Here is a 26,756-nt window from a genome sequence, read left to right as displayed (position 1 = left end):
GGAGTATATATGTCCCAGGATTGCAGCTATGGAGTATATATGTCCCAGGATTGCAGTTATGGAGCATATGGCTCCCAGGATTGCAGTTATGGAGTATATATCTCACAGGATTACAGTTCTGGAGCATATATCTCCCGGGATTACAGTTCTGGAGCATATATCTCCCGGGATTACAGTTCTGGAGCATATATCTCCCGGGATTGCAGCTATGGAGTATATATCTCCCGGGATTATAGTTATGGAGTATATATGTCCCAGGATTGCAGCTATGGAGTATATATGTCCCAGGATTACAGTTATGGAGCATATGGCTCCCAGGATTGCAGTTATGGAGTATATATCTCCCAGGATTACAGTTATGGAGTATATATCTCCCGGGATTACAGTTCTGGAGCATATATCTCCCGGGATTACAGTTCTGGAGTATATATGTCCCAGGATTGCAGTTATGGAGCATATGGCTCCCAGGATTGCAGTTATGGAGTATATATCTCCCAGGATTACAGTTATGGAGTATATATCTCCCGGGATTACAGTTCTGGAGCATATATCTCCCGGGATTACAGTTCTGGAGCATATATCTCCCGGGATTACAGTTATGGAGCATATGTCTCCCAGGATTGCAGTTATGGAGTATATATCTCCCGGGATTGCAGTTATGGAGTATATATCTCCCGGGATTACAGTTCTGGAGTATATATCTCCCGGGATTACAGTTCTGGAGCATATATCTCCCGGGATTACAGTTCTGGAGCATATATCTCCCGGGATTACAGTTATGGAGCATATGTCTCCCAGGATTGCAGTTATGGAGTATATATCTCCCGGGATTACAGTTCTGGAGTATATATGTCCCGGGATTGCAGTTATGGAGTATATATCTCCCGGGATTACAGTTATGGAGCATATGTCTCCCAGGATTGCAGTTATGGAGTATATATCTCCCGGGATTACAGTTCTGGAGTATATATGTCCCGGGATTGCAGTTATGGAGCATATGGCTCCCAGGATTGCAGTTATGGAGTATATATCTCCCAGGATTACAGTTATGGAGTATATATCTCCCGGGATTGCAGTTCTGGAGCATATATCTCCCGGGATTACAGTTCTGGAGCATATATCTCCCGGGATTACAGTTATGGAGCATATGTCTCCCGGGATTGCAGTTATGGAGTATATATCTCCCGGGATTGCAGTTATGGAGTATATATCTCCCGGGATTACAGTTCTGGAGTATATATCTCCCGGGATTACAGTTCTGGAGCATATATCTCCCGGGATTACAGTTCTGGAGCATATATCTCCCGGGATTACAGTTATGGAGCATATGTCTCCCAGGATTGCAGTTATGGAGTATATATCTCCCGGGATTACAGTTCTGGAGTATACATGTCCCGGGATTGCAGTTATGGAGTATATATCTCCCGGGATTACAGTTATGGAGCATATGTCTCCCAGGATTGCAGTTATGGAGTATATATCTCCCGGGATTACAGTTCTGGAGTATATATGTCCCGGGATTGCAGTTATGGAGTATATATCTCCTGGGATTGCAGTTATGGAGTATATATCTCCCGGGATTGCAGTTCTGGAGTATATATCTCCCGGAATTGCAGTTCTGGAGTATATATCTCCCGGGATTGCCGTTATGGAGTATATATCTCCAGGGATTACAGTTATGGAGTATATATCTCCCGGGATTACAGTTATGGAGCATATATCTCCCGGGATTGCAGTTATGGAGCATATATCTCCCGGGATTACAGTTATGGAGTATATATCTCCCGGGATTACAGTTATGGAGCATATATCTCCCAGGATTACAGTTATGGAGTATATATCTCCCGGGATTACAGTTATGGAGCATATATCTCCCAGGATTACAGTTATGGAGTATATATCTCCCAGGATTACAGTTATGGAGCATATATCTCCCAGGATTACAGTTATGGAGTATATATCTCCCGGGATTACACGGGGTTTCTGCCATCCAGGTCAGGACAAAGTAGCAGAACCAACCCTGACTTTACCAGTAGAGGTCGCGAAGCTGTGCGCTGCGGTGGGATGTTTGTCCCTTCCTGCTTCCCTTCCTTAGTGACACGGCTTCAACATGGCGGCGTCTGAGGGAACAAGGAAACTTTAATGGATTTCCCGAGAGCGCAGTAACCGCAGCCGAGCTCGGTGTGGCAGCGGCAGGGCGTCGGTGAGTCAGGCTGCTGCCGGTAATGTGTAGTCTGCGGCTTGTTAGCTGGCATGTCACTGACGGCCGCGCTGCTGGGACCTGTAGTTACACCGCACTCGGAGCTCTCCCACAATGCCCCGGGCTGCCCCTGATAGTATGTGGTCCGGAGGACCTCCAAGACAGGCGGACCTGCTCCCGTGTGCAGTGCTCGGGGTAGGGTGACCCTTGTGGTCCTGCATTGTGGCACCGCCCCAGCCAATCCCCGTGCACAGGGGCATTACCACTCTGACCTAACGGGGGTGACTGCCTGCAATGTGCGCACTGTTAGGATCCCACCTCATTCCTCATGGTGGGCGGTCCCAAGGATGTGATTTGCATACTTGTGTAGTCACATGCTCAGAAGACTAGTCTGGCTTCTTCATAGAATGAGACTAGTCAGCAGGTGACCGCCAGCGTCCGGCTCTCACCCGTCAGGTCACGTGACTGCGCACCTTACTGGAGAAGCGCCGGTGATAGTGTGCGGATTTCCACACTAACGATTCAGCGGTCTACAATCCCGTAAACATCTGTTCAGCCCAGAAAACCCCTTAAAATGGCATCTGTCAGTAGGATCGACCCTCCTAATCCGTCTGTCTGGGCGCGCAGGTCGTAGCCGAGTAGGATACCTTGTATCTGCAGTCTGAGCTCTTATTCCAGAGATCCACAACGTTCTTCCTCCATATTCGTGTAGATGGCCTAGGTGTTCCTTTAAGGAAAAATCTGCCATGTGCAAAAAAAGCTATTTACCTGCATTTCTAGGGTTAATCTGCGGGTAAATAGAACTGTCCCTCCAGGTGCCGCCGGCTGTCAGTCACAGGGGTGTGCACGGACCAGCAGCCGTCATCGGTCACTATGCTGTGATTGACAGCTCCCTCTGCGCACTGTGGAGCACACTGTCAGAGTACCCGGGACTGATTACAGCCGCTGCTCACGGTATAACGTATGTGACTCCAGTCGCTCCGTGCATGCCCCATGTGACTGAAAGCCGCCGGCTCTCAGTCACGGGTGTGCACGGACCAGCAGCCGTCATCGGTCACTATGCTGTGATTGACAGCTCCCTCTGCGCACTGTGGAGCACACAGAGTACCCGGGACTGATTACAGCTGCTGCTCACGGTATAACGTATGTGACTCCAGCCGCTCCATGCATGCCCCTGTGACTGAAAGCCGCCGGCTCTCAGTCACAGGGGTGTGCACGGACCAGCAGCCGTCATCTGTCACTATGCTGTGATTGACAGCTCCCTCTGCGCACTGTGGAGCACACCGAGTACCCGGGACTGATTACAGCCGCTGCTCACGGTATAACGTATGTGACTCCAGTCGCTCCATGCATGCCCCATGTGACTGAAAGCCGACGGCTCTCAGTCACAGGGGCGTGCACGGACCAGCAGCCGTCATCGGTCACTATGCTGTGATTGACAACTTCCTCTGCACACTGTGGAGCACACTGTCAGAGTACCCGGGACTGATTACAGCTGCTGCTCACGGTATAACATATGTGACTCCATCTGTTCCGCGCATGCCCCTGTGACTGAAAGCCGCCGGCTCTCAGTCACAGGGGTGTGCACGGACCAGCAACAGTCATCAGTCACTATGCTGTGATTGACAGCTTCCTCTGCGCACTGTGGAGCACACTGTCAGAGTACCCGGGACTGATTACAGCTGCTGCTCACGGTATAACATATGTGACTCCAGCAGCTCCGTGCATGCCCCTGTGACTGAAAGCCGCCGGCTCTCAGTCACAGGGGCGTGTACGGACCAGCTGCCGTCATCGGTCACTATGCTGTGATTGACAGCTCCCTCTGCGCACTGTGGAGCACACTGTCAGAGTACCCGGAAGTGATTAGAGCTGCTGCTCACGGTATAACATATGTGACTCCAGCCACTCCGCGCATGCCCCTGTGACTGAAAGCCGCCGGCTCTCAGTCACAGGGCGTGCATGGACCGTCATCGGTCACTATGCTGTGATTAACAGCTCCCTCTGCGCACTGTGGAGCACGCTGTCAGAGTACACGGGACTGATTACAGCCGCTGCTCACGGTATAACGTGACTCCAGCCGCTCCGCGCATGCCCCTGTGACTGGAAGCCGCCGGCTGTCTGTCCCAGGGGCGTGCACGGACCAGCTGCCGTCATCGGTCACTACGCTGTGATTGACAGCTCAGAGTACCCGGGACTGATTACAGCCGCTGCTCACAGTATAACGTGACTCCAGCCGCTCCGCGCATGCCCCTGTGACTGAAAGCTGCCAGCTGTCAGTGTCAGGGGTGTGCACGGACCAGTTACTGTCATCGGTCACTATGCTGTGATTGACAGCCTCTTCTGCGCACTGTGGAGCACGCTGTCAGAGTACCCGGGACTGATTACAGCCACTGCTCACGGTGTAACATATGTGACTTCATCCGCTCCACGCATGCCCCTGTGACTGAAAGCCGCCGGCTACCGGGAGGATATAAATTCACTGTAGCCGTGTGCCCAGTATGGCAACCAGGCAGCATTTTAACACTACTTACCTGTAGATTAACCCTATATCTACTGTAGATGAACTGTAGTGTAGCTCTGCCCTAGATGTGAGATCTAAGGATATTCCTTACGTGCCATTTTTTATAGGGAGCCTGTCGAGAACAGAAAGGCTTATTATATTCAGATATAGGGCTAACCTGCAGGTAAATAGCGTTTCCTTAGTGTCTTGGTGGCCACAGGTAGAAAGTAAAGTTCCATCTTCCCTGCAGCCGCGTGTTTCCAGTCATCATGGTCGTGGAGTAAACTGTAACAGCCACCGTTAACTCCACAGTGATTGCGTTATCACACCGCTGCACATTGACAGCCTGCTCTACGGCATATGTGTGTGTGTGTGTAGCAAGCGATCAATCACAGTGCAGGGAGTGGTTGCAGCTCGCTCACTCCTTACCTTGCCTTTTTGACTGGAAACAAGCGGCTGCAGAGGGTAAAGCTTCACTTTCTCCCTGTAGTCGCTGTTTTAGTTAGCCAACTACACACCATTTAAAGGGGTATTCCCATCTCCAAGATCTTATCCCAATATGTAGTAGATGTAATAATAATATTAGCAAATACCGGCAGTTAGAACTGTAGTATAGTTCTTCTGATTCACTATGTCTCTTACTCCAGGTTGCAGAGCATTGCAGTAACTTAGAAAACCATGGATATGACCACTCACGCCTAGCTAACTAACTGTCACAATATGAGTGGTCGTAACCATGGATGCCTAAACTATTTAAATGCCCTGCGCATGGTGAAAGCGACATAGCAAATCAGAAGAACTATACTGCATTTCTAATTGGAGGTATTTTCTAACATTATTATTATTACACCTACTACTTATTGGGATAGGATCTTTGAGATGGCTATGCCCCTTTTCAGCTCTGTTTACGTGCAGATTAACCACTTCCCGACCAGTGACACAGCGTATACGTTATGAAAGTCGGTGCCAATGACGCATATGCTGTGTCATGACTTGATAGCCCCCCTGCGGGTCGGGTTACTGGGGTCACTGAAAGGTCACCCGACCCGCAGGTACAGGGGGCTTTGTACTTCACCCCAGAGGGGGTGGCTTTGCCCACGCCCCGTGACTACGACCGCTCTGATTGGCAGTAGCATCGGACATGGCTGGAGACCTTGATCAGACCCCACCAACTGACGGGGGCGATCGGCCGCCGCCATCACCATCTGCTCCCCCGCCCTCCACTCCCCCCGCCTTCCAATCCCCCCCTCCACACCCGGAACCTCCTGAGTCCCCGTATCGCTCCCGATGTCCCGGATCATGGGCGCCGCCATCTTCAAAAATGGTGGGCACATGCGCAGTGCGCCCGCCAAATCTGCAAAGCTGCAGATTCCATTCATTCATTTTGATCACTTTGATAGATCCTATAAAAGTGATCAAAATAAAAAAAAAATAGTAAATCACCCCCCTTATCACCCCCATAGGTAGGGACAATTAATAAAATAAAGAAAATGTTTTTATTTTTCCGTTAGGGTTAGAATTAGGGCTAGGAGTGTGTTGGGGTTGGATTAGGGTTAGGCTTGTGGTTAGGGTTATGGTTAGGGTCGGGATTAGGGTTAGGGATGTGTTGGGGATAGGGTTGTAGTTAGGGTTAGGGATGTGTTGTGGTTAAGGTTGAGTTAGAATTGAGGGGTTTCCACTATTTAGGCACATCAGGGGATCTCCAAACACGACATGGTGCCACCATTGATTCCAGCCAATTTTGCGTTCAAAAAGTCAAACAGTGCCCTCTCCCTTCCAAGCTCTGCCATGCGCCCAAACAGTGGTTTACCACATATGGGGTACCAGTGTACCATGGGGTACCAGTGTACTCAGGACAAACTGGACAACAACTTTTGGGGTCTAATTTCTCCTGTTACCCTTGTGAAAATAAAAAATTGCGGGCTAAAAATCATTTTTTTATTTTATTTTTTTTTTATTTTCACGGCTCTGCGTTATAAACTTCTGTGAAGCACTTGGGGGTTCAAAGTGCTCACCACACATCTAGATTAGTTCCTTGAGGGCTCTAGTTTCCAAAATGGTGTCACTTGTGGGGGTGCTCCAATGTTTAGGCACACAGGGGCTCTCCAAACGCGACATTGTGTCCGCTAACAATTGGAGCTAATTTTCCATTCAAAAAGTCAAATGGCGCTCCTTCCCTTCTGGGCCCTATCGTGCCCCAAACAGTGGTTTATGACCACATATGAGGTATCGGTGTACTCAGGAAAAATTGCTCAACAAATTTTAGGATCCATTTTATCCTGTTGCCCATGTGAAAATGAAAAAACTGAGGCTGCAATAAAATTTTTGTGAAAAAAAATAAGTAATTTTTTTTTTTTTTACACATCAATTTGTGAAGCACCTTGGGGGTTCAAAGTGCTCACCACACATCTAGATAAGTTCCTTGAGGGCTCTAGTTTCCAAAATGGGGTCACTTGTGGGGGAGCTCCAATGTTTAGGCACACAGGGGTGCTCCAAACGCAACATGACAACCGCTAAATATTCCAGCATATTTTCCATTCAAAAAGTCAAATGGCGTTCCTTTCTGTTGTGAGTTCATTTTTCCCTTCACCATTGAGGTCTGATGAACTCCCTCCTCTAGTGAAGGAAGGTAGTGAGACTGATTACCAAACACCTGGGCAGCTAGATGATGACTGGGTGGCTGGAATTGAGGACTGGATATAAGGCTGCCGACGCCCTTCTTCCTGGCTGGTGATTTTCCTGCTGGATTCTTGGAGACCAGTATGATTCCTGCATCTCAAAGCTAAGTTTTCCTGCTCTGCTTTGTACTCTTCAGCTTTGTTTTTGTTTTGCCTTGTTTTTTTGGAGTTCTGCCATCCCCGGCCGGGGGTGAGCTGAATTCCATTTTTGTCTCTGATTTGTTGTTCTTTTGCTCTGTCTTCAGAATATACCTGAGTGCTGATATAGTCTTTTGAAGCCTAGCGACTTCATGGCCTGTTTTTCCTATCAGTCGGTTGGCTCATTTTGATAGGGTTTTTGCGGATGGCAGACAGCAGCTTTCCTATCCTGTCCTATGTAGTTAGCTTGGGCCCCATCATTTGCTCAACCTATCTTTCTATCTGTGTTAGTGTTTTCATCTTGCTTCACCGTCATTATATGTTGGGGGCTGCCTATTGCTTTGGGGTCTGCTCTGGGGCAGTTTAGTTTTTCCCCTTTCTGTCTTTAGGCTATGTAGTTCTCCGGCTGTGATCGAGGGGTCTAGGGCACCGTAGGAACCCCCCACGGCTACTGCTAGTTGTTGTGGATAGGTTCAGGGGTCTGCAATCCGATAGCTGCCAACCGCTCTGGTTTTTCTGGACTTAGCTGGTATTTTGTTTTTTCCTCCTTCGGTGACTCATCATAACACCTTTCCTTCCGGGCCCTGCCGTGCACCCAAACAGTGGTTTATGACCACATATGAGGTATCAGTGTGCTCAGGAGAAATTGCCCAAGACATTTTAGGATCCACTTTATCCTGTTGCCCTTGTGAAAATGAAAAAATTGATGCTTAAGGAAAACTTTTGTTGGAAAAATTAAAATGTCCATTTTTTCTTTCCACGTTGCTTTAGTTCCTGTGAAGCACCTGAAGGATTAATAATCTTCTTGAATGTAGTTTTGAGTAGCTTGAGGGGTGCAGTTTTTAGAATGGTGTCACTTTTGGGTATTTTCTGCCATATAGACCCTCAAAGTGACTTCAAATGTGAAGTGGTCCTGAAAAAAAATGGTTTTGTAAATTTCGTTGTAAAAATGAGAAATCGCTGGTCAACTTTTAACCCTTATAACTTCCTAACAAAAAAAATGTTTCCAAAATTGTGCTGATGTAAAGGAGACATGTGAGAAATGTTATTTATTAACTATTTTGTGTCGCCAAATTTCTGATTTTTTCCACAAATAAACGCAAAAATTATCGACCTAAATTTACCACAAACATGAAGCCCAATATGTCATGAAAAAACAATCTCAGAATCGCTAGGATCCGTTGAAGCGTTCCTGAGTTATTACCTCATAAAGGGACACTGGTCAGAATTGCAAAAAATGGCCAGGTCATTAAGGTCAAAATAGGCTTGGTCATGAAGGGGTTAACTCTGTGTGTGCTGGGGAATAGTGTTTCTGGACATGACAGGTTCCCTTTACATGGATGACGGTACAATTAACGGGGTTGTCCACTACTAGGACAACCTTTTCTTGATCAAAATGTTTGGCCCCCATATAATAATAAAGCCTATACTCGCCTCCCGTGCCGGTGACATTACCGCAGTGTTAGCACTCGCAGTCCTGGGGCTCTCGTGCGGTTGTTGTGATATGTGACGCCAATGCACAATCAGTGCTGGGGTCACTGTCGCGCCTTCAGACAAATTGATCATGAAGAAGAAGTCTGGGCTGCAGCTGATCTTGGACGTCCACTTCATGTTCAATTCAACAAAAGGCGGCAGTGATGCCAGCACTGATTAGGCGTCGGCGTCACATGTCCCAACAGCACGGGACCCTCAGGGAGAGCGAGTGCCGACACTGCGGGACCGGCCACAGCATGGAAGGGTAGTATAAGATTTATTATTTTATCAGGGCCAATGAGAACATGCTGTCCAAGTAGTGGACAACTTCGTTAATAATATTCAAGATTGCATAGTTTCTTCCTTTATGAACAGTAAGGGTAAGTTCACACTAGGCGTTTTTTTAGCTTTTTTTCTGCAGCAAAACCTGATTTCTTGGCAGGAAAGAATCTGCAGAAAAAAAGCCTGTTTTTCTTGCATTTTTTTGTGTGTTTTGGCATGCTAGATGTGTCTCTTGTACATGCTGTTAAAGTTTAGTGTTGAAAACAAAAGTCCTATTCTATAGCATAAAAAACGCAGCAAAACCTGATACCTGCATTTTTTTCCAGCGTTTTTTTTTCACCACCCATTCAAGTCAATGGGTGAAAAATGCTGAAAGAAGTGACATGCCCTATGTCCAAAAAAAATCACACAGAGCCCAAAATCCTGATGACAAAAAAAACAATGTGTGTGTATGAGATTTCTAAAATCTCATAGACTTTGCTGGTACTGTGAAAAGCAGCTCAAGGTTAGCATAAAAGAGCTGCAGCAAAATCGCCCAGTGTGAACTTAGCCTAAGCGGCATCCTACCGTGGACACTCGCTATACACTGACCGATAGCGTCATCACTGTGTGCCATTTTGTCAGGGTTGTAGCTTTATTTAGGTTAGAGCTAATTCTCAGCTGTTGTTTTTTTTGTTGTAGGCTGCTTGGGGAAATGATATACAGAATCAAATACAAAAATCTGGAAATTGGATGTTCTCTATGAAATCTCGGCCATTCCGGATTCCTGAGGACTCTAGCCAGCTGTTTACATGTGTAGGTCACTCCGTTACTGTGTTAGTCACTGTTTGCATGCAGCAATGACCCGACTGGAAGAGGCAAACAGAGAGGTCAACATGCATTCTTCAGTCCGATATCTGGGCTACTTAGCCAGGATCAGCCTGCTGGTGGCCATATGTATGGGCCTTTATGTCAGGTGGGAGCAGACAGCAGATGCGTTGATATTGGTAATCTTTATACTAGGACTCTTCATCCTCGGGATTGCAAGTATCCTCTACTACTATTTTTCCATGGAAGCCGCCAGCCTCAGCCTTTCTAATCTTTGGTTTGGATTCCTGCTTGGTCTTCTTTGTTTTATTGATAACTCGAAGTTCATGTCTGACCATAAAGAAGAAGCTACGAAGTATCTGCTCATTTCTTCCATCAGCATAAGAACGATGTGTGCTCTAGTGGAGAGAATCTGTGGCTACGTCCGCCATCGTCCTACCCTGCTGACTTCGGCTGAATTTTTGGAGTTAGTTGGTTTTTCTATAGCCAGTACCATCATGTTGGTTCAGAAGTCCATCAGCATCATCTTACTGGTTACTGCCTTTGCATTGATAATTATTGACTTGCGAATGAAATCCTTTCTGGCTCTTCCAAATCTGCTGACTTTTGCTATCCTGTCACCCCTGTTGTTTTTCCCATCATTGGAGATTCCTATCAATCCCTATGCCCTGTCCTGCTTTTTCGGTTGCATCATTAGCGATCCACTACTTGATGTCTATTTCAGTGGTCTATCAGTCACGGAACGATGGAAGCCATATCTCTACCGGGGCAGAATCTGCAGAAGGTTTTCGGTCATTTCTGTTGGATTGATTGAAGTGGTATTTTTTGTGCTCGCTGCCTTGAAACTAAGTGACTTAAATCTTTGGTATTTTGTGATTCCAGGTTTCTCCATCTTCGGTATTTTCTGGCTAATTTGTCATATTATATTTTTAATTACTCTTTGGGGTTTTCACACTAAGCTAAATGATTGCCATAAAGTGTATTACACACACAGATCAGGCAACAGCCTAGACAGAGTTATGGCATCCAAGGGAATGCGTCACTTTTGCCTCATTTCCGAACGTTTGGTGTTCTTCAGCCTTCTGGCAACTGCGATTTTAGGTGCTGTTTCTTGGCAGGTGAGTTCATTATTCCCATATAAATTCCTATAAAGCTGTACTTTTTCTGTAATATGTATGAAGTAGTTGTGTCGGTGTTTCTGGAGGATTCTCTGTAGCAATACATTCAATCGATGGCCCTAAACAAACCAAACGTTGCAGGATCCGGTGGTATTTCTAGCTGGTAAATAGTCATTTTTAGTAATAGCTTGTGTCAATTAACTATCTATAGAGTATGCCATGATCGATCTGTCAGTGGGGATTAAACTAAGTGGTCTCACTCTGAAGATTTACGTAGCATTTAGCAGCCATCTTTAAACATTCTTCTGTTCAGTCGCAGCCATGTGTTTGTATATTTATAAAATGTGAGAATTGATTAGCAGGAACCAGTGCCGCAGCCACGTCAGGCCAGGTTCACATATAGCGTTAACACAGCCCGTTCAACGCATAGCGTTGACGAACTGCGTTATGCTATACCGCTAGTGCTGATGCCTCATTAGCGCTAGCAGTGACGGAGCTTCAGACGCTGCAGCCGGCGTTTAACGAACTGCCATAATGTAGTGTGACCCCGGCCTAATCTACAACCGCTGGACAGGCACCCTTAGAACTGCCTCTTGCCTGCCGGCATTCGCGGCTCTTTTGAGTAGACGACCTGGACTGACAACATTATGATGCCACCTTGGGTGACAACAATGTTGTGAGGTGGCTCCAAGCCAGCTACTGTGAAAAAGAGCCGCAGGTGCCATCAGGTAAGAGGCGGATTTTAGGGCTACCGTCCTGTAACCACTTATTACTTACCTGGCTAATGTTCCAGGTCCTGTGAACTGATTACCTCCCATTTTGGAAACCATTTGAAATCTCATAGTGACGGGGGCAGAAGTGCTAAGCTGAGTTCTGTGCCCCTTCAGCTCTGCTTTTCTCTCATCGGAGAGCGTTAGAGCTGCCAATATAACACCCCTAGAGGAAAACTGATCCGAGCAGATCATAAACAAAGAGCAGTTCTTCCCCTTTATTTCAGCCATCGGTAAAATACAATATAATAGGTACTCTTTCAGGGGCTTGCCACATGAATAAAGTACATATTAATCAACATATCTTGGTATAAAAATAATTTCCACAATCGGATGTGTTAAAAACATGTTCCTGTGCTGAGATAATCTTATAATGTCCCCTGCTGTGCACTGTGTAATGACTGTGTCGGACCGTGCAGGAACATGATCTGATCATACCACAGCTCCTGGGCAGGGGAGGAAGCAAAAGAGAGTGTACAGACAGGACAACATGGGGTCACATACATTCCCCTTCTGTTTTTAAACCTGTTTTACCTCACAGAATCAGCTGTGATATCTATATACTCGTTTTCTCTCCTGCCCAGGAGCTGTGGTATGACCAGATCATGTTCCTGCACGTCACACCAGCCATTACACAGTACACAGCAGGGTACATTTATAAGATTATCTCAGCACTGGAACATTTTTTTCCACACATCCAGTTGTGGAACTTATTTTTATTCTAAGATCTGTTGATAAAAAGCACTTTGTCCACGAGACAACCCCTTTAAGCTGCAGTTTTGTGTGTCCTGTATGACAAGAAATACAAACCCCAAATCTGTCCGTCCAGAGAGAGCTTTCCCCAGAGCGCTTTTCTCTGTCTGCGAATGCTGCTGTCAGCAGTCAGAAGGTTGCTTTAGGACTTTTAGTAGATGTCTATTCACAGTTGTCTGAATCTTGCAGCTGTTTGGAGCATTCTTGATGATTTGTTTTTTTTTTACCTCTTTTTTTTACATTTTACTTTTGCTTGTATTGTAGAAGTCCAATGGGATCTTTATGAGCATGTTTCTGATTGTCCTACCCCTTGAGTCTATGGCACATGGATTATTTCATGAACTTGGTAGCTGTTTGGGAGGAACATGTGTCGGCTATGCCGTTGTAATTCCCACTAATTTTTGCAGGTATGTTGTGTGAATTTCACCTTGTTTTTTGAGAGCTGGAGGGTAACTCTTGCAGACATGTTGAAATCCTATATACTTCATGCCAGTGTTTTCCTCGGTGCTTGAAATCAGCAGTCCTAACCACTGAGCCACCTTGTTCGCATGTTTGGCCCTTTTTTTTGTTATATGATTACCTCTAAAATGTGATTATTTGCTGCAAATTGATCGTATTTTTTTGTTCTCTCTTGAAATCAGCCCAAGTGGACAACCCATGTTACTCCCACCAGAACATGTGCAGGAGCTAAACATGAGGTCAACGGGAATGCTGAATGCTATCCAGAGGTTCTTTGCTTCCCACATGATCGAGACCTATGGCTGTGACTACTCTACAAGTGGGCTTACATTTGACACCGTACACACAAAGCTGAAGTCTTTTCTGGAGTTAAGAACAGCGGATGGGCCCAGGCATGACACCTACATAATATACTATAGTGGCCACTCCCACGGCACTGGAGAGTGGGCTTTAGCAGGTAGGTTTCAAGCCGTCTAAAATAAAAAAAAAAGTGTATATTTTATGATCAATAACCATTTCGCTGCCAATACAATCTTCACATATTTGACAAACACATGACCTGAATTATAAAATAGTACAATTAGATTTATTCCCTAAAATATGACCATGTAAAAGTGGCCTCATTTCTGAACTGGACAATTTGTGCTCTTATTGTTGTGCAGGATTTATCAATGAGCATTAGTAAATGTCACAGGTTCAGGGAGTGATAATGTGCACAGTGTCTTTCTTTTAATTTCCTAGAAATGATAAAGGCCTACATCATTGACTTGTGCTCGTGAGGGTAATAGGGGTGATAACATGAAGGAAAGTTACAGTGTCCTTCCTCCTGAGCTCACTGAGCCAGGTATAATGTACGAGCGAAAATATGATACTTGTATTTAAGAGGGCCCATCTATAAGATGTACCATCAAAATTGTAGCATGGGGAGCATCTGAAGATATATCATATTACATGCTGTACATCCTTGGGAATGGAAGTGTTAACTGTATTTTCTTAGATCGGACAAAATTAGGCTAAAGAGAGTGAATGGCATAACAAAACAGAAACTACTTGTCTTATAAAAGTGTTACTGTTTCAGCACAATCAGCCGGTGTTTCCCACCAATATCTGTTTACTTCCTTGCAGTGATCACTGGCCTTAGAGGTGAAAAAAGCCGGCCATACACATTATATGGCTGTCAGCCATACAATCCTTCGGCAGTCATTCGGCCGACAGCTATCTCCGCCAGCGCTCTCAATCACAGGAGCACTCCTTTTGCCTAAAGCTCCCGTATTCTTTGAGTAAGCCACCCACTGACATGTTGGCCAGCGGTGGATCTCAGTACGATCAGCAGTCTGAAATCAGACATGCCTGCTCGACCTCTCTCCTGACCAACAGTCGGCCGGCGCCACCATGCACATTAGATCAATGGCCGAACCCATCGATATTGGCAGATAAGGTGTATGGGGCCTTAACACAAGGCTGCTGAGGCCAGATATTGGCATGTCTCCACATGAGCAGGTGGGCATGTCATCACTTCAGCAAGGGAAGCAAAGACGCTGAGAAGTGTGACACAAGGGCGACACAAAAGGAGTGGCAGGACATTTTTTGACTACTGCTACTTCATTTTTATGATTTTTTACTTATTTTAGACTAATTTTTGTCATTTCCAGATAACCCTTTAAAGTTCATCTTTGCCTTTTCCAGGTATCGCATTGGGATTTCCTCACTGTGTCTTCTTTTTTTGTAATCTAAATAGCCAGCAAACACATTGTTTTCACATTTCTGTAACATGGCCTCGTATTAATGTGGACACAACACATAGATCCCTTACTATTACTGAACCACACCTAGTTGCCCATAGGGCTGTAAAGAATCTGTAGGTTTCAGTTCCCCTAACCCTCCTTCACAGCCCCTATGACTTTATTGAAGCCTATTTCCTGCATTACAACAGACTTTCCTGTGCCATAGTTATTTCTATATCTGAAAAATAAAGTTATTGGCTTACATAATGCAAATTAGCCAGGACTAGTCCAAACGTACGTTGATTCCCCAAACTAGCCCAGGTCCCTGCAAAGTTTGCACGTACTCTCACTGTTCAGCCTCCCTGGTCATGAACAGTCCACCAGTGAAACCGTTGGAGCGTATACCTTAATTGATTACCCACGACCACCATGGACACAGAACGAGGTTGGCTTCACCACCGTGCTGGATGTCAATAATGCTTGGGGATGCTTACAAGATCCGAGGTCCATCTAGTCTGGGGGAATAAACGCGTCATTTGACTAGTCCTGAATAATGTGTATAGTGCAAACAAGGCTTTGAACTTTAATTTACACACCGAAAGAAATGGATGTCACATGAAGGAGATTATGTAATGCAGAAATAGGCTGTTGTAAAGTCGTGGGCGCGGTTTAGGAAGATAGAGGAGCTGACTGGTTCGCTTTAAAAATCCTATGACAACATTGCCCTGTAACAGTAGTTTGCGCTTCCATATACATCATTGTTGGTTGTCGCTAACACTTATTCCTACACTCTATAACTATGAACGCACATAGAAAATAATAAAGAGAATTAACCTGGCCTGAATCTGCTATGAATCATGACAGTGCTGCAAGAATGATTAGAAATGTAATATTCACAATGAATATTTAGAAGATTTCTTATGATGAGCCCAAAAGACTGCCATTAGAGGGAACATGTCAGGTCCAGATTCTCTTTGTAAGTCATGGGTCCCCCACCTGTAGCTCGGGAGCCACATGTGGCTCGCGGTCCCATGAATAGTGGCTCGCGGCTGTTGGCCAGCTTGGTGCATTAGGTCCAGGTCTAGCAAACAGGTATGAAGAGTACATCTGAAAATGGTGAATTTTGTGAGTAGCAGATCTGGATGCACATATACTGTCTTGGAGTTTAGAGATAATTTAAGTATGGTACGCTGGAGACAAGATGATACGACCTGTCACAGGAGGTGCTTGAAGATGGATGCGACAGTGTGTTGGGAGTGCTTGATGAGAGAGAAATGAATTGGTGTATTGTGGGAACCCCTGGATCTTGATATACTGCTTTGGGGTGATTTCTATGGAAAATGTTTGGTTACCATTATGCCTGTAATGGGGCTTTGGTTTCCACTATTGTCAGGGGGCAAAAGCTGAATGTGGCTCACGACCCTCTCTCACAGCTGAATGTGGCTCTCAAGGTCAGAAAGGTTGGGGACCTCTGGTGTAAGTGAAGGCAGAGCAGACTAGAGGTGATAGCTAGGATCCTGACCTGAGATAATCTTCTAAATGTCCCCTGCTGTGTAATGTCTGTGTCTGACCATACGGGGACATGATCTGATCATACCACAGCTCCTGGACAAGGGAGGAAAGAGAGTATACATAGAAAAAGGACGGCATGGGATCACAGCTGATTTTCTGTGACGTAAAACATTGCTTAACCCCTTAGCGACCGCCGATACGCCTTTTAACGGCGGTATTTAAGTGTACATAAACCACAGCGCCGCTAATTCACAGCGCTGTGGAGAAAGTGAATAGCGCCCCCCAGTGTCGGATTTTCTCCGGGGTCTCGGCTGCCGGGGGTAGCCGAGACCCCAGAGAACATGAATCGGTCGGTTTTTACCGACCCCGCTTTTGCGATCACCGTTATTAACCCTATAACGGCGACCGCAAAAAAAAGCCGCGATTGTGCATTAAATTTCTCTTTCCTCTGATGTGACCGCACATCAGAGGAGAGAGAAATAGGGTCCCCGATCCCCCTTGGTACCTCTCCGTGGTCCAGGGTCCCCTCCCGGTGGTTCCGCGTCCCCCCAGTGTCCTCCGGTGGGCGCCGCCATCTTGGATCCGGAGAAAATGGCCAGGAATCTGCAGGCTCCGGCTGGCAGATTCCATTCATTCATTTTGATCACGATGATAAACTATCATCGTGATCAAAATAAACAAAATAGTACATAATCCCCCCGTTTATCACCCCCTTAGTTAGGCCAACATAACGAAATAAAGAAAATATTTTTTTTTCAGTTTTCCATTAGGGTTAGGGTTGGGCTAAGGTTAGGGTTGGACTAGGGTTAGGGTTAGGGCGAACTAGGATTAGGGTTGGGATTAGGGTTAGGGGTGTGTTGGGGTTAGGGTTGGAGCAAGAATTGAGGGATTTCCACTATTTACCAACTTTGGGGGTCTAAAAATTGGGTATAAAAAATCACTTTTGTGGAAATAAAAAAGACTTTTTATTTTCACAGCTCTATGTTATAAACTTCTGTGAAGCATTTGAAGGTTTAAAGTGCTCACCACACATCTAGATAAGTTCCTTAAGGGTCTAGTTTCAAAAATGGGGTCACTTGTAGGTTTCCACTGTTTAGGTCCATCAGGGGCTCTGCAAATGCAACATGATGCCCGCAGACCATTCCATCAAAGTCTGCATTCCAAAATGGCATCCTTCCCTTCCAAGCTCTCCCATGCGCCCAAACAGTGGTTCCCCCCCACATGAAGGGTATCAGCGTACTCAGGACAAATCGCACAATAACTGTGGGGGTATGATTTCTCCTGTTACCCTTGTAAAAATAAAAATTTGGGGGCGAAAAGATCATTTTTGTGGAAAAAAAATGGATTTCTTATTTTCACGGCTCTACGTTATAAACTTCTGTGAAGCACTTGAAGGTTCAAAGTGCTCACCACACATCTAGATAAGTTCCTTAATGGGCCTAGTTTCCAAAATGGGGTCACTTGTTGGAGGTTTCCACTGTTTAGGCACATTAAGGGCTCTCCGAACGCAACATGGCATCCGATCTCAATTCCAGCCAATTCTGCGTTGAAAAAGTCAAACGGCGCTCCATCCCTTGCGAGCTCTGCCGTGTGCTGAAATAGTGGTTTACCCCCACATATAGGGTATCGGCGTATTCAGGAGAAATTGTACAACAAATTTTGTGGTTCATTTTCTCTTTTAACACTTGTGAAAATAAAAAAAATTTGGTTCTGAAGTAAATTTTTTGCAAAAAAAAGTTAAATGTTAATTTTTTCCTTCCACATTGCTTTAGTTCCTGTGAAGCACTTAAAGGGTTAATAAACTTCTTGAATGTGGTTTTGAGCACCTTGAGGGGTCTAGTTTTTAGAATGGTGCCACTTTTGGGTATTTTCTGCCATATAGACCCCTCAAAATGACTTTAAATATGATGTGGTCCCTAAAAAGAATGGTTTTGTAAATTTTGTTGTAAAAATGAGAAATCGCTGGTCAACTTTTAACCCTTATAACTTCCTAACAAAAAAAATTTTGCTTCCAAAATTGTGGTGATGTAAAGTAGACATGTGGGAAATGTTATTTATTAAGAAATTTGTGTGACACATCTCTCTGATTTAAGGGCATAAAAATTTAAAGTTTTAAAATTGCAAAATTTTCAAAATTTTCGCCATATTTCCGTTTTTTTCATAAATAAACACAAGACTTATCGAAGAAATTTTACCACTAACATGAAGTACAATATGTCACGAAAAAACAGTGTCAGAATCAGTGGGATCCATTAAAGTGTTCCAGAGTTATAACCTCATAAAGGGACAGTGGTCAGAATTGTAAAAATTGGCCTGGTCATTAAGCTGCAAACTGGCTCTGTCGCTAAGGGGTTAAAAACAGGCAGGGAAATGTTTGTATACTCTATGTTGCTTCCTCCCCTGCCCAGTAGCTTTGGTATGATCAGACCATGTTCCTACCCGGTCAGACACTGCCATTACACAGTACACGGCAGGGACACATATATAAGATTCTCAGCACAGGAACATTTTTTAAACACATCCAATTGTGGAATTTACTATTATTTTAAAAAGTTTTAATCAAAATGTACTTTGTTCATGAGAAAACTTCTCTAAAGTGCCACAGCCTGTGCAGTAATATCTTTTTTTTTTTTGTAATCCATTTGCAGGCGGTGAGACTTTACGCTTTGAGACTCTTCTGGAATGGTGGAGGGAGAAGAACAGCACTTACTGCTCCCGCCTTATCATTGTGCTGGATACAGAATACTCCCTGCCTTGGGCGAAGGAGGTTCGAAAAGTCAATGATCAATTTATTGCCGTTCAAGGTGCAGAAATGGCAAAAATAGTAGACCTTGAAGAGGCTGATCCCCCACAACTGGGTGATTTTACTAAAGAATGGGTGGAGTACAACTGCAACCCCAACCACAACATAAGCTGGTCAGAGAAGGGACGCACTGTTAAAGCATTATATGGGGTGTCCAAGCACTGGAGTGACTACACTCTGCATTTACCAACGGGGAACGATGTGACTAAACACTGGATGATTTATTTTCCCCGTGTAACTTACCCGCTTGTCCACCTGGCTAACTGGTGTGGAGCACTCAATATTTTCTGGGTGTGTAAAGCTTGTTTTAAGTGTTTAAAGAGATTAAAAATGAATTGGTTTCTTCCTGCAGTGCTTGACACAGGTCAGGGCTTCAAACTTGTTAGGTCCTAAGTACACTCCAGAATACAATAATGTATTATTGTAATAAATATATTTACATATATGTAAATACAAAATACATCTATTTAGATATATACGTCCATATGGAGAGCTATTTTTTCACCTTTGCGGTTTCAGCAGTGCACTGCTTTGTTACATCTGTCTATACAGATCCATGTATCTACTCTGCAGATTTTTTACAAGCTTTTGTTACTGATATATGTGTGTGTTGTATCTATGTGAGTGCGTCTTCAGATAAGTACACAGTGTCCGTGTTGGCTGTATGGGCTCGGGTTTTATTGCATCAAATGCTCTGAATGATCCTGAAAGGTGTTATATAATGATCAGTGGTCTTTTACCGCAGATTGAAGACAATTTCTATTGAATGTGATCCATTTAGATTGTAAGTTCAACTTTGATCTTTAAAAAAAAAACAGGTTTCTTGTATATAGAAAGATATTTATTCCAAAAGGAAAAAACAATCAGTCTCCGTTTTACCATGTTCTTTACGCACCTTTTCCCACGTGGTAGTTTTGCGAAGTAGAAAGTGTCCATGTAAACAGGACGTGTGCTGCCGAGAACAATGGCAGTCTATGTGCACAGAACAATCTATTCCATATTGTTCCGTTCTGATAGTACCTGCCTAAACAGGCTAGTAAACGACCAAAGAGCCGTCAACATGTCCTTTAGCCACGCCGATCGGCTGATGTAAACCCAGCTTCAGTTTCCGGTATCTAAAAATTAGACAGTATCGATTCTGCAGACTAGCAGTTGTTACGGTTTTCCATCTGCCCCCTCTTACTAAAATGTAACATTTATTCAGAATATTTAAAACTATTTTGCTGTAGTCATTTTAGTGAAGCACAGAAGGAAGAAGCGGTTACAACCAAGAAATGACTAAACTGATTCAGAAAAATGGAAAAATAGCATTATGACTTATATTTATTGTTTTGGGTCGGGTAGATGGAAATGATCTTGATTGTCTCACTTATGATGTTTCAATTAATATATTTAGTACTGTTAACTTTCTTCTTTTTTACAGGAAAAGTATTTGTATGGTGTATTTTGCCATTTCATAGATACTTGCACTATGTTGTCATTGGATAGAGCAGGCATTATTTGTTTAGAATAACATAACTACAACATCTATCACCGATACAGAGGATAGGTGATAACTGTATAGTCTGTAATGTATGAGACCCAAAAAAGACACAAGGACAAGACTATCAAAATCTCTTGTGTGAAGAGAGCAGGACTGAGCATGTGCGACCAAAGCTCGGTTCACAGGCTAGTGGTGGTCACACATGCTCACTACTGCTCCATTTACAAGGAAATGTTGGGCTCCCCATTGTCTAGATTGCTGTGGGCTTTAGTAGCTGGGATCATACATCCATTATGTCACTAATGCTAACGTTTCGCCAGAACTGCAGAGAGACACAAATAAAGAGTATCTCTCCAGCCCGAGTGACATTCACCCTCCGCTCACCAGCAGCCTGGGACCATTGGGAAAAAATGCATGCCCATTACCCGCCTAGTAACAGATTAGTTATATGTTCTCTAACTTAAGTCCAGGAAGTGTTTATTCAGGATGGGAGATTGTACTTTTCTAGTATTTTTTGCCAAACGTAGTGAGGCTCGTGTATAAAAAGCTTTGAGGTGGAAAATGCCATAACTAAGCCTTATGAGTGTATAAAATATACATGCACGATATGCCTAAAAGTTGTTTGATACTTTTTAAATAATCTGAAACCGCCAAAAAAAAAGAAGCTTTAAAAGGAACCTGACGGCTGATACATGGTGCCTGATCCATAGGCAGCATGTATTCTGTTTTACTCTGAAATGCCGCCGCAATAAGAGAAAAACATACAAAGCTGCCAGCGCCATTTATTTATTTTTATTTTACTGAATGTTAGATATTATTAATGTATATACAGTGTATGTTTAAAATACTTTAATTTTTTCCTACGCCGCTTCGGTCCTCTCCTGGATCACGTGACCTCATCTGTGACTAGCCCACTCACTACAGAGTTTTCGATGTGACCTCAGCTGTGACTAGCCCGCTCACTACAGAGTTTTCGATGTGACCGGAATTGACTTTCTCAATGTAAGTGTATTAGGCTCAGAACGAGGCTCATACACTTACGTTGACTTCCATTAACAGAAGAACTAATGTTGTGAGCCGGCCAGAGAGAGGAGAGGACCATAGCCAGACTGGAAACAGTAGGAAATGGCGATCAGGAAGTATTTAAATGCATGCACTCTACGTACAGTACTTGTAGCTAACAGGTAGAGACAAAAAAATGTAATGGTACATTAATGGTAAATGAATCATTATAGAATTCTGCACCTGCTGACAGGAAAAACCCACAAGGGCAGATTTACTATTCAAATTGAACCAAATTACTAGCACATTATTGCTCTATTAAATGTTAATTAGCTTTGCCTTGTCCAACAAGTCGAATGGAAAAGAACGATGATTAAAAGGCTTTTATCACTAATATAAGAGAAACTTTATTATTTAGAACCACAGATAAAATATTACATATCACCAATTAGGGGATTAAGGGGAAGTAAACATACACATATGTATAGTGTGATTACACATCTAAAAAGACGCACATAACCAGCACCTGAAGTTATAACCTATACACCTCCAATTATATGACTATCCACAATTAACAATTTTGCTGAAAAATAGTACATCAATCTCAGAATGCACACTACAATATTATGTCCTCATATACTACAGCCAATTTAGAAAATTCATATTGAATGACTATTATATCATGCCTCCACTACCGAGAAACTAACCGCTATATATACACAAAGGGCGTAATCACTTATAATAATAAACCTTATATGGTGTGGTACCTAAATGTGGCCACTGTCCTGGCTAATCACCCATAATGTTATCTACAATACTACCAACAAGTGGCCACTAGACATGCCGTAGTGATTATCACCAGCAATAGCCTCTGTGTACAAAAAATCACTTCACACCATAATGGCCATTATCAGCAATGGCCGCCATATATATAGATTACGGTCCATATTAAATTAATTATTACCGGCAGTGGTGGTCAGGAGGTGAACAGGTGCCTGGGTAGCGCGTCCAACAAGGAAGGTTAAATGAAATGGGAGTGGCTTAATATGAAAGGCTCCTCATTTTTTGATCCAAAATGTCTAATTTAATGGGGTCAAGTAAGCCAACCTGGAGATGAAAGTACGACAACAAATATATCATCTAAACAATGTGATAAATTTGACCCTTCTAATCCAACTCTTAATTTGTCTAAATTTGAAACCATAGTATTAAATCGGTGACAGTGTGTTCTTGTTTGGATCATTCACTTTAAAGGTAATCTGTCTCCTCCAAAAAATTATATATACTTGTAGAAATAATAGTAATCTGCCGGTAAATAGCACTTTATTCATGTCACACCGGTTTACCGAAAAAGCGGCTACAAGGAGAAAATGAAGTTCTATTCTCCCTGTAGCTGCTCACTTCCCGTCATCAGGGCAGTGAAGGGGGCTGGTACAGTCCCCACTGACTATACAGTGAGGGCGCGCTAATCACTGCAATCAGCTCTGCAATGTGTATTTTTGGAGGTGATAGGTTTCCATTAAAGACTTGCTGGTCATTGGTGTGACGTAATAATTTTTGCTTTATTTCAAATGCACAGGTGTGGAAAATGTGATAGAGGTCATAGCTCATTATTTTCCTCCGTTAGGCTACTTTCAGACTTGCGTTAGGAGGCGCAGGGCTCTGCTAAGCTCCACCCCCGGCCGTGCCGCCTCCGGTCAGCTCCTCCTATGGGCGCATGACGCTGCATGCGATCAGCGTACCCTATATTTAACGTTGGGTACGCTGGCCGTGCGCTGGTATGATTTTGCCGGCGCGTGCGCCAAACGCACTGTGTTGCATTTTTGTGCGCTCGGTGCAGCGCCAAAAGGGCGCACACGCTGGCAAAATCATACCAGCGCACGGCCAGCGTACCCAACGCTAAATATAGGGTACGCCCATCGCATGCAGCGTCATGCGCAAATAGGAGGAGCTGACCAGAGGCGCGGCCGGGGGCGGAGATTAGCGGCGGCCCTGCGCTGCGCCTCCTAACGCAAGTCTGAAAGTAGCCTTAATTTCCTCTAAAACTGTATACATGGCCTCCTTTTTGTGTCATACATTACTGGTAAATGTATTTCTGTGAGCGTGTTTTACATTAGGAATCGCTCTGATTAATCCCTGTGCAGATGCCAGATGATAGCATGAAATGCACCAGAAACATCTCAGGGAACTTGGTACTGAAATATATAGATTTTCTTGGCATACTTTTTTGTATACCTTATTTACACCATATTTGTATCAAATCTATGCAATGTACTAAAATGTATTCAAAAGTAATTGTAAATGCAAATTCTTTTCTTTTCAAGGTCTGTTACTCCAGTGTAAGTAACACATTGGTGGCTGCTTTTTTGTTTGCTGATTTTTCTATACATAATCTCATATTGAAATACCTATAATTTGGAGTAAACTATTCAATGAATTTGGTTAAAAAAAATTTGTGCATCTGTAAATAAATTGTTCTTTAAAAAATGCGTTTGTTCTACTTTTTAAAACTTGTTCTTTCAAGAAGCACTTTTCCCATAAAAATTTGTATCCCCTTAATATATTGCAGTCATCATATTACATAGCACTGTGTGCTTACAATTGCTCATTTTGCCTTTCTACCCAGCTAATTCTTCTCTTTTCCATTAGGTCTATCACATCACATGATTAAAAACAGACTAGCTGAATCCTAAGCTCTATGTAGAAACAGGAGGTCAGTTGTCCCTGTGTGAGTCGTAAGTCACTGCAAAAGTCCCTGGCAAGACGAAGGGAGAGAGTTGGGTCAGGAGTTGATGAGGGGGATGATAAATGCAGGGACAAGAGACTTCCTGTTTCTACATAGAGCAGAGGAAAGAGAAGAATTATCCAGGTAGAAAGGCTAAATGAGCAATTGTAAGTACACAGTGCTATATAATATGATGACTACAGTATAGTAAGAGGATAAAATGTTGATGGGAGTGCATTCTATTTTGGAATGTGTCTAGGTGATCATGTGGGCAAAGGAGCCAGAGCTCTGCTTTCATGGGAGCAGAGCTCCTGTAGCAACAGTCAGGGCCAGTGCAAACACCAGTCCCAATGATGCCGTGGTCATTAGCAACCGCAGCATGAAAATGTTTGTGAGAGAGGGAAGGGGCTCCTCCTCTCAAAAATTGGCTATAACACAACCATGGGGTAAGTATGGTTGTCCTGGCAGCCGGAGCTCCAAGACTACCAGCACAATGGCGGTATAACAGGCCTTTCTCCAGTGTAAAACCGTATTGCATCAGTGACCAGAGTATTAGGTGTTCAAGTCCCATAGTGGAAATAAGTAAAAAAAAATTTGTTAAAACTACTGAAAATAATGTCTGAAAATAATCATGAAGAAAACGTTTCACCATTAAAAATGCATTTATGTAAAAGCAAAAATACTAAAAACACCTACACTTTTTGTATCGCCGCATCCACCACCACCTAAACTATAAAAATGTCAGACTATTCAATCCGCACAGTGAACACTGTAAAAACAATTTAAAAGTCGTATGTGTCGGAAAATGGTCTAACTGAAAAACTTGACCATCAAAAATGAAGCCCATAACTTACTCTGTCAGTGAAAAAATTGGAAAGTTCCAGTTTTAAGATTGACTATTCAAAAGCAACACTTTTTTTTTGTAAAAGAGTCTTTAAGTGTGCAAAAGTAGCAAAACATAAAAATAATAAACCTTGTATCGCTGTAAACAAGCCACTTTTGCCAAATGGAAACACAATTATGGACTTGCGATGAGCGAACGTGCTCGGATAAGGTGTTATCTGAGCATGCTCAGGTGCTAACCGAGTGTCTTCAGCATTCTAGAAAAATATGTTCGAGTCCCCCGCCGCTGGATTTCTCACAGCTGTTCGACAGTCACAACACATGTAGGGATTACCTGTTTGGTCGGCAATCCCTGCAAGTGTTACGGGTGTCAAACAGCCGGTAGACATGCAGGCGCGGGCACCAGAGCATCCTCAGATAACACCTTATCCGAGCACGTTCGCTCATCACTATTAATGACTGATGTTCGTAAACAGGTAAGGTTGCATTAAATGATCAAAACATAGAGGCCATTTCACATTTTTAGCACTTTTCTTGCACCGTTTAGGTGTTATTCAACTTCGCTTTCCTTCACAGAATGTGTATTATTATTTTTGTTCATCAGACCACAGTATTTGGTTCTAAAATGTCTATCTCCAAAGTACTTACACATATGTCGGTAGAGCTGCTATTGTTTTAAAGAAACCCATTTTAGAAAAATCTTCGTATTACTGCTTTGTTCAAGATGTACTTTGAAGGATGATTTTCAGTGATGTGGTGTCTCCCATTAAATACAATTTTTAGAAATTGCAACCACACTGTATAGTCTACTGCTGAACTTGTTGGCAGTTTTATTCCTGATTATTGATGTAGGGTTATTTTTAATAGCTGCAATGTTATTGTGAACCTTTGGGGGTTAGAATGTTAAGCCCCCGTCACACACAGCGATCTCGCTAGCGAGATCGCTGCTGAGTCACAAGTTTTGTGACGCAACAGCGATCTCACCAGCGAGATCGCTGTGTGTGACAGCTATCAGCGACCGGCCCCCCTGCCAGGTATCGCTCATCACTATTGAAATGTCTGGACATTTTTGGGGTCACTGGCCTCCTGCTGGTCAGCACGCATCGCTGCGTGTGACAGACAGGAGACCAGCGACACTGAGAACTAAGGTACACATCGGGTTGTTAAGGGGGCGCGCTGTGCCTAGAAACCCGATGTGTACCTTAGTTACCAGCGCGCTGATGCAGGGAGCTGGTGACCAAGGTACACATCGGGTTTCTAAGTGCTGCGCACCCCTTAGAAACCCGATGTGTACCTTGGTTACTAGCTCCCTGCATCAGCGCGCTGGTAACTAAGATACACTGCTGGTAACTAAGCGACGTGCGTCGCCTGTTACCCACGTGTCGCTGGTGCTGATCGCTAGTGAAGCTGCCTGTTTGACAGCTCACCAGCGATCACATAGCGACTCACCAGCAATCACATAGCAACTCACCAGCGATCCTGACAA

The 26,756-nt window shown here is 43.9% G+C and overlaps 1 protein-coding gene across 1 annotated transcript; it reads left to right on the top strand.

Annotated features, from left to right (window-relative positions):
- Positions 1-1,993: 1,993 nt before the first annotated feature.
- Positions 1,994-24,191, top strand: TMEM168 (transmembrane protein 168). Its single transcript, XM_073573305.1, has 5 exons — positions 1,994-2,203; positions 9,953-11,196; positions 12,984-13,126; positions 13,361-13,635; positions 19,063-24,191. The coding sequence occupies exons 2-5, from the start codon at positions 10,063-10,065 to the stop codon at positions 19,608-19,610; spliced, it is 2,100 nt and encodes a 699-aa protein (XP_073429406.1). The 5' UTR covers positions 1,994-2,203; positions 9,953-10,062; the 3' UTR covers positions 19,611-24,191.
- The last annotated feature ends 2,565 nt before the right edge of the window (positions 24,192-26,756 follow it).

The sequence above is a fragment of the Dendrobates tinctorius genome, unplaced genomic scaffold, assembly GCF_039654945.1.
Source record: "Dendrobates tinctorius isolate UK_male_01 unplaced genomic scaffold, ASM3965494v1 ptg000035l, whole genome shotgun sequence".
NCBI lineage: Eukaryota > Metazoa > Chordata > Amphibia > Anura > Dendrobatidae > Dendrobates > Dendrobates tinctorius.
The sequence above is the reverse complement of the archived record's forward strand: the minus strand, read 5'-3'. Positions and strand labels throughout refer to the sequence as shown.

Excerpts from the sequence above, each read along its gene's own strand:
- TMEM168 (XM_073573305.1), top strand. The coding sequence starts at position 10,063 with ATGTGTAGGTCACTCCGTTACTGTGTTAGTCACTGTTTGCATGCAGCA. Across the intron at positions 13,127-13,360 it reads ATTCCCACTAATTTTTGCAG|CCCAAGTGGACAACCCATGT; the intron begins GTATGTTGTGTG and ends TCTTGAAATCAG. Across the intron at positions 13,636-19,062 it reads TGGAGAGTGGGCTTTAGCAG|GCGGTGAGACTTTACGCTTT; the intron begins GTAGGTTTCAAG and ends ATCCATTTGCAG.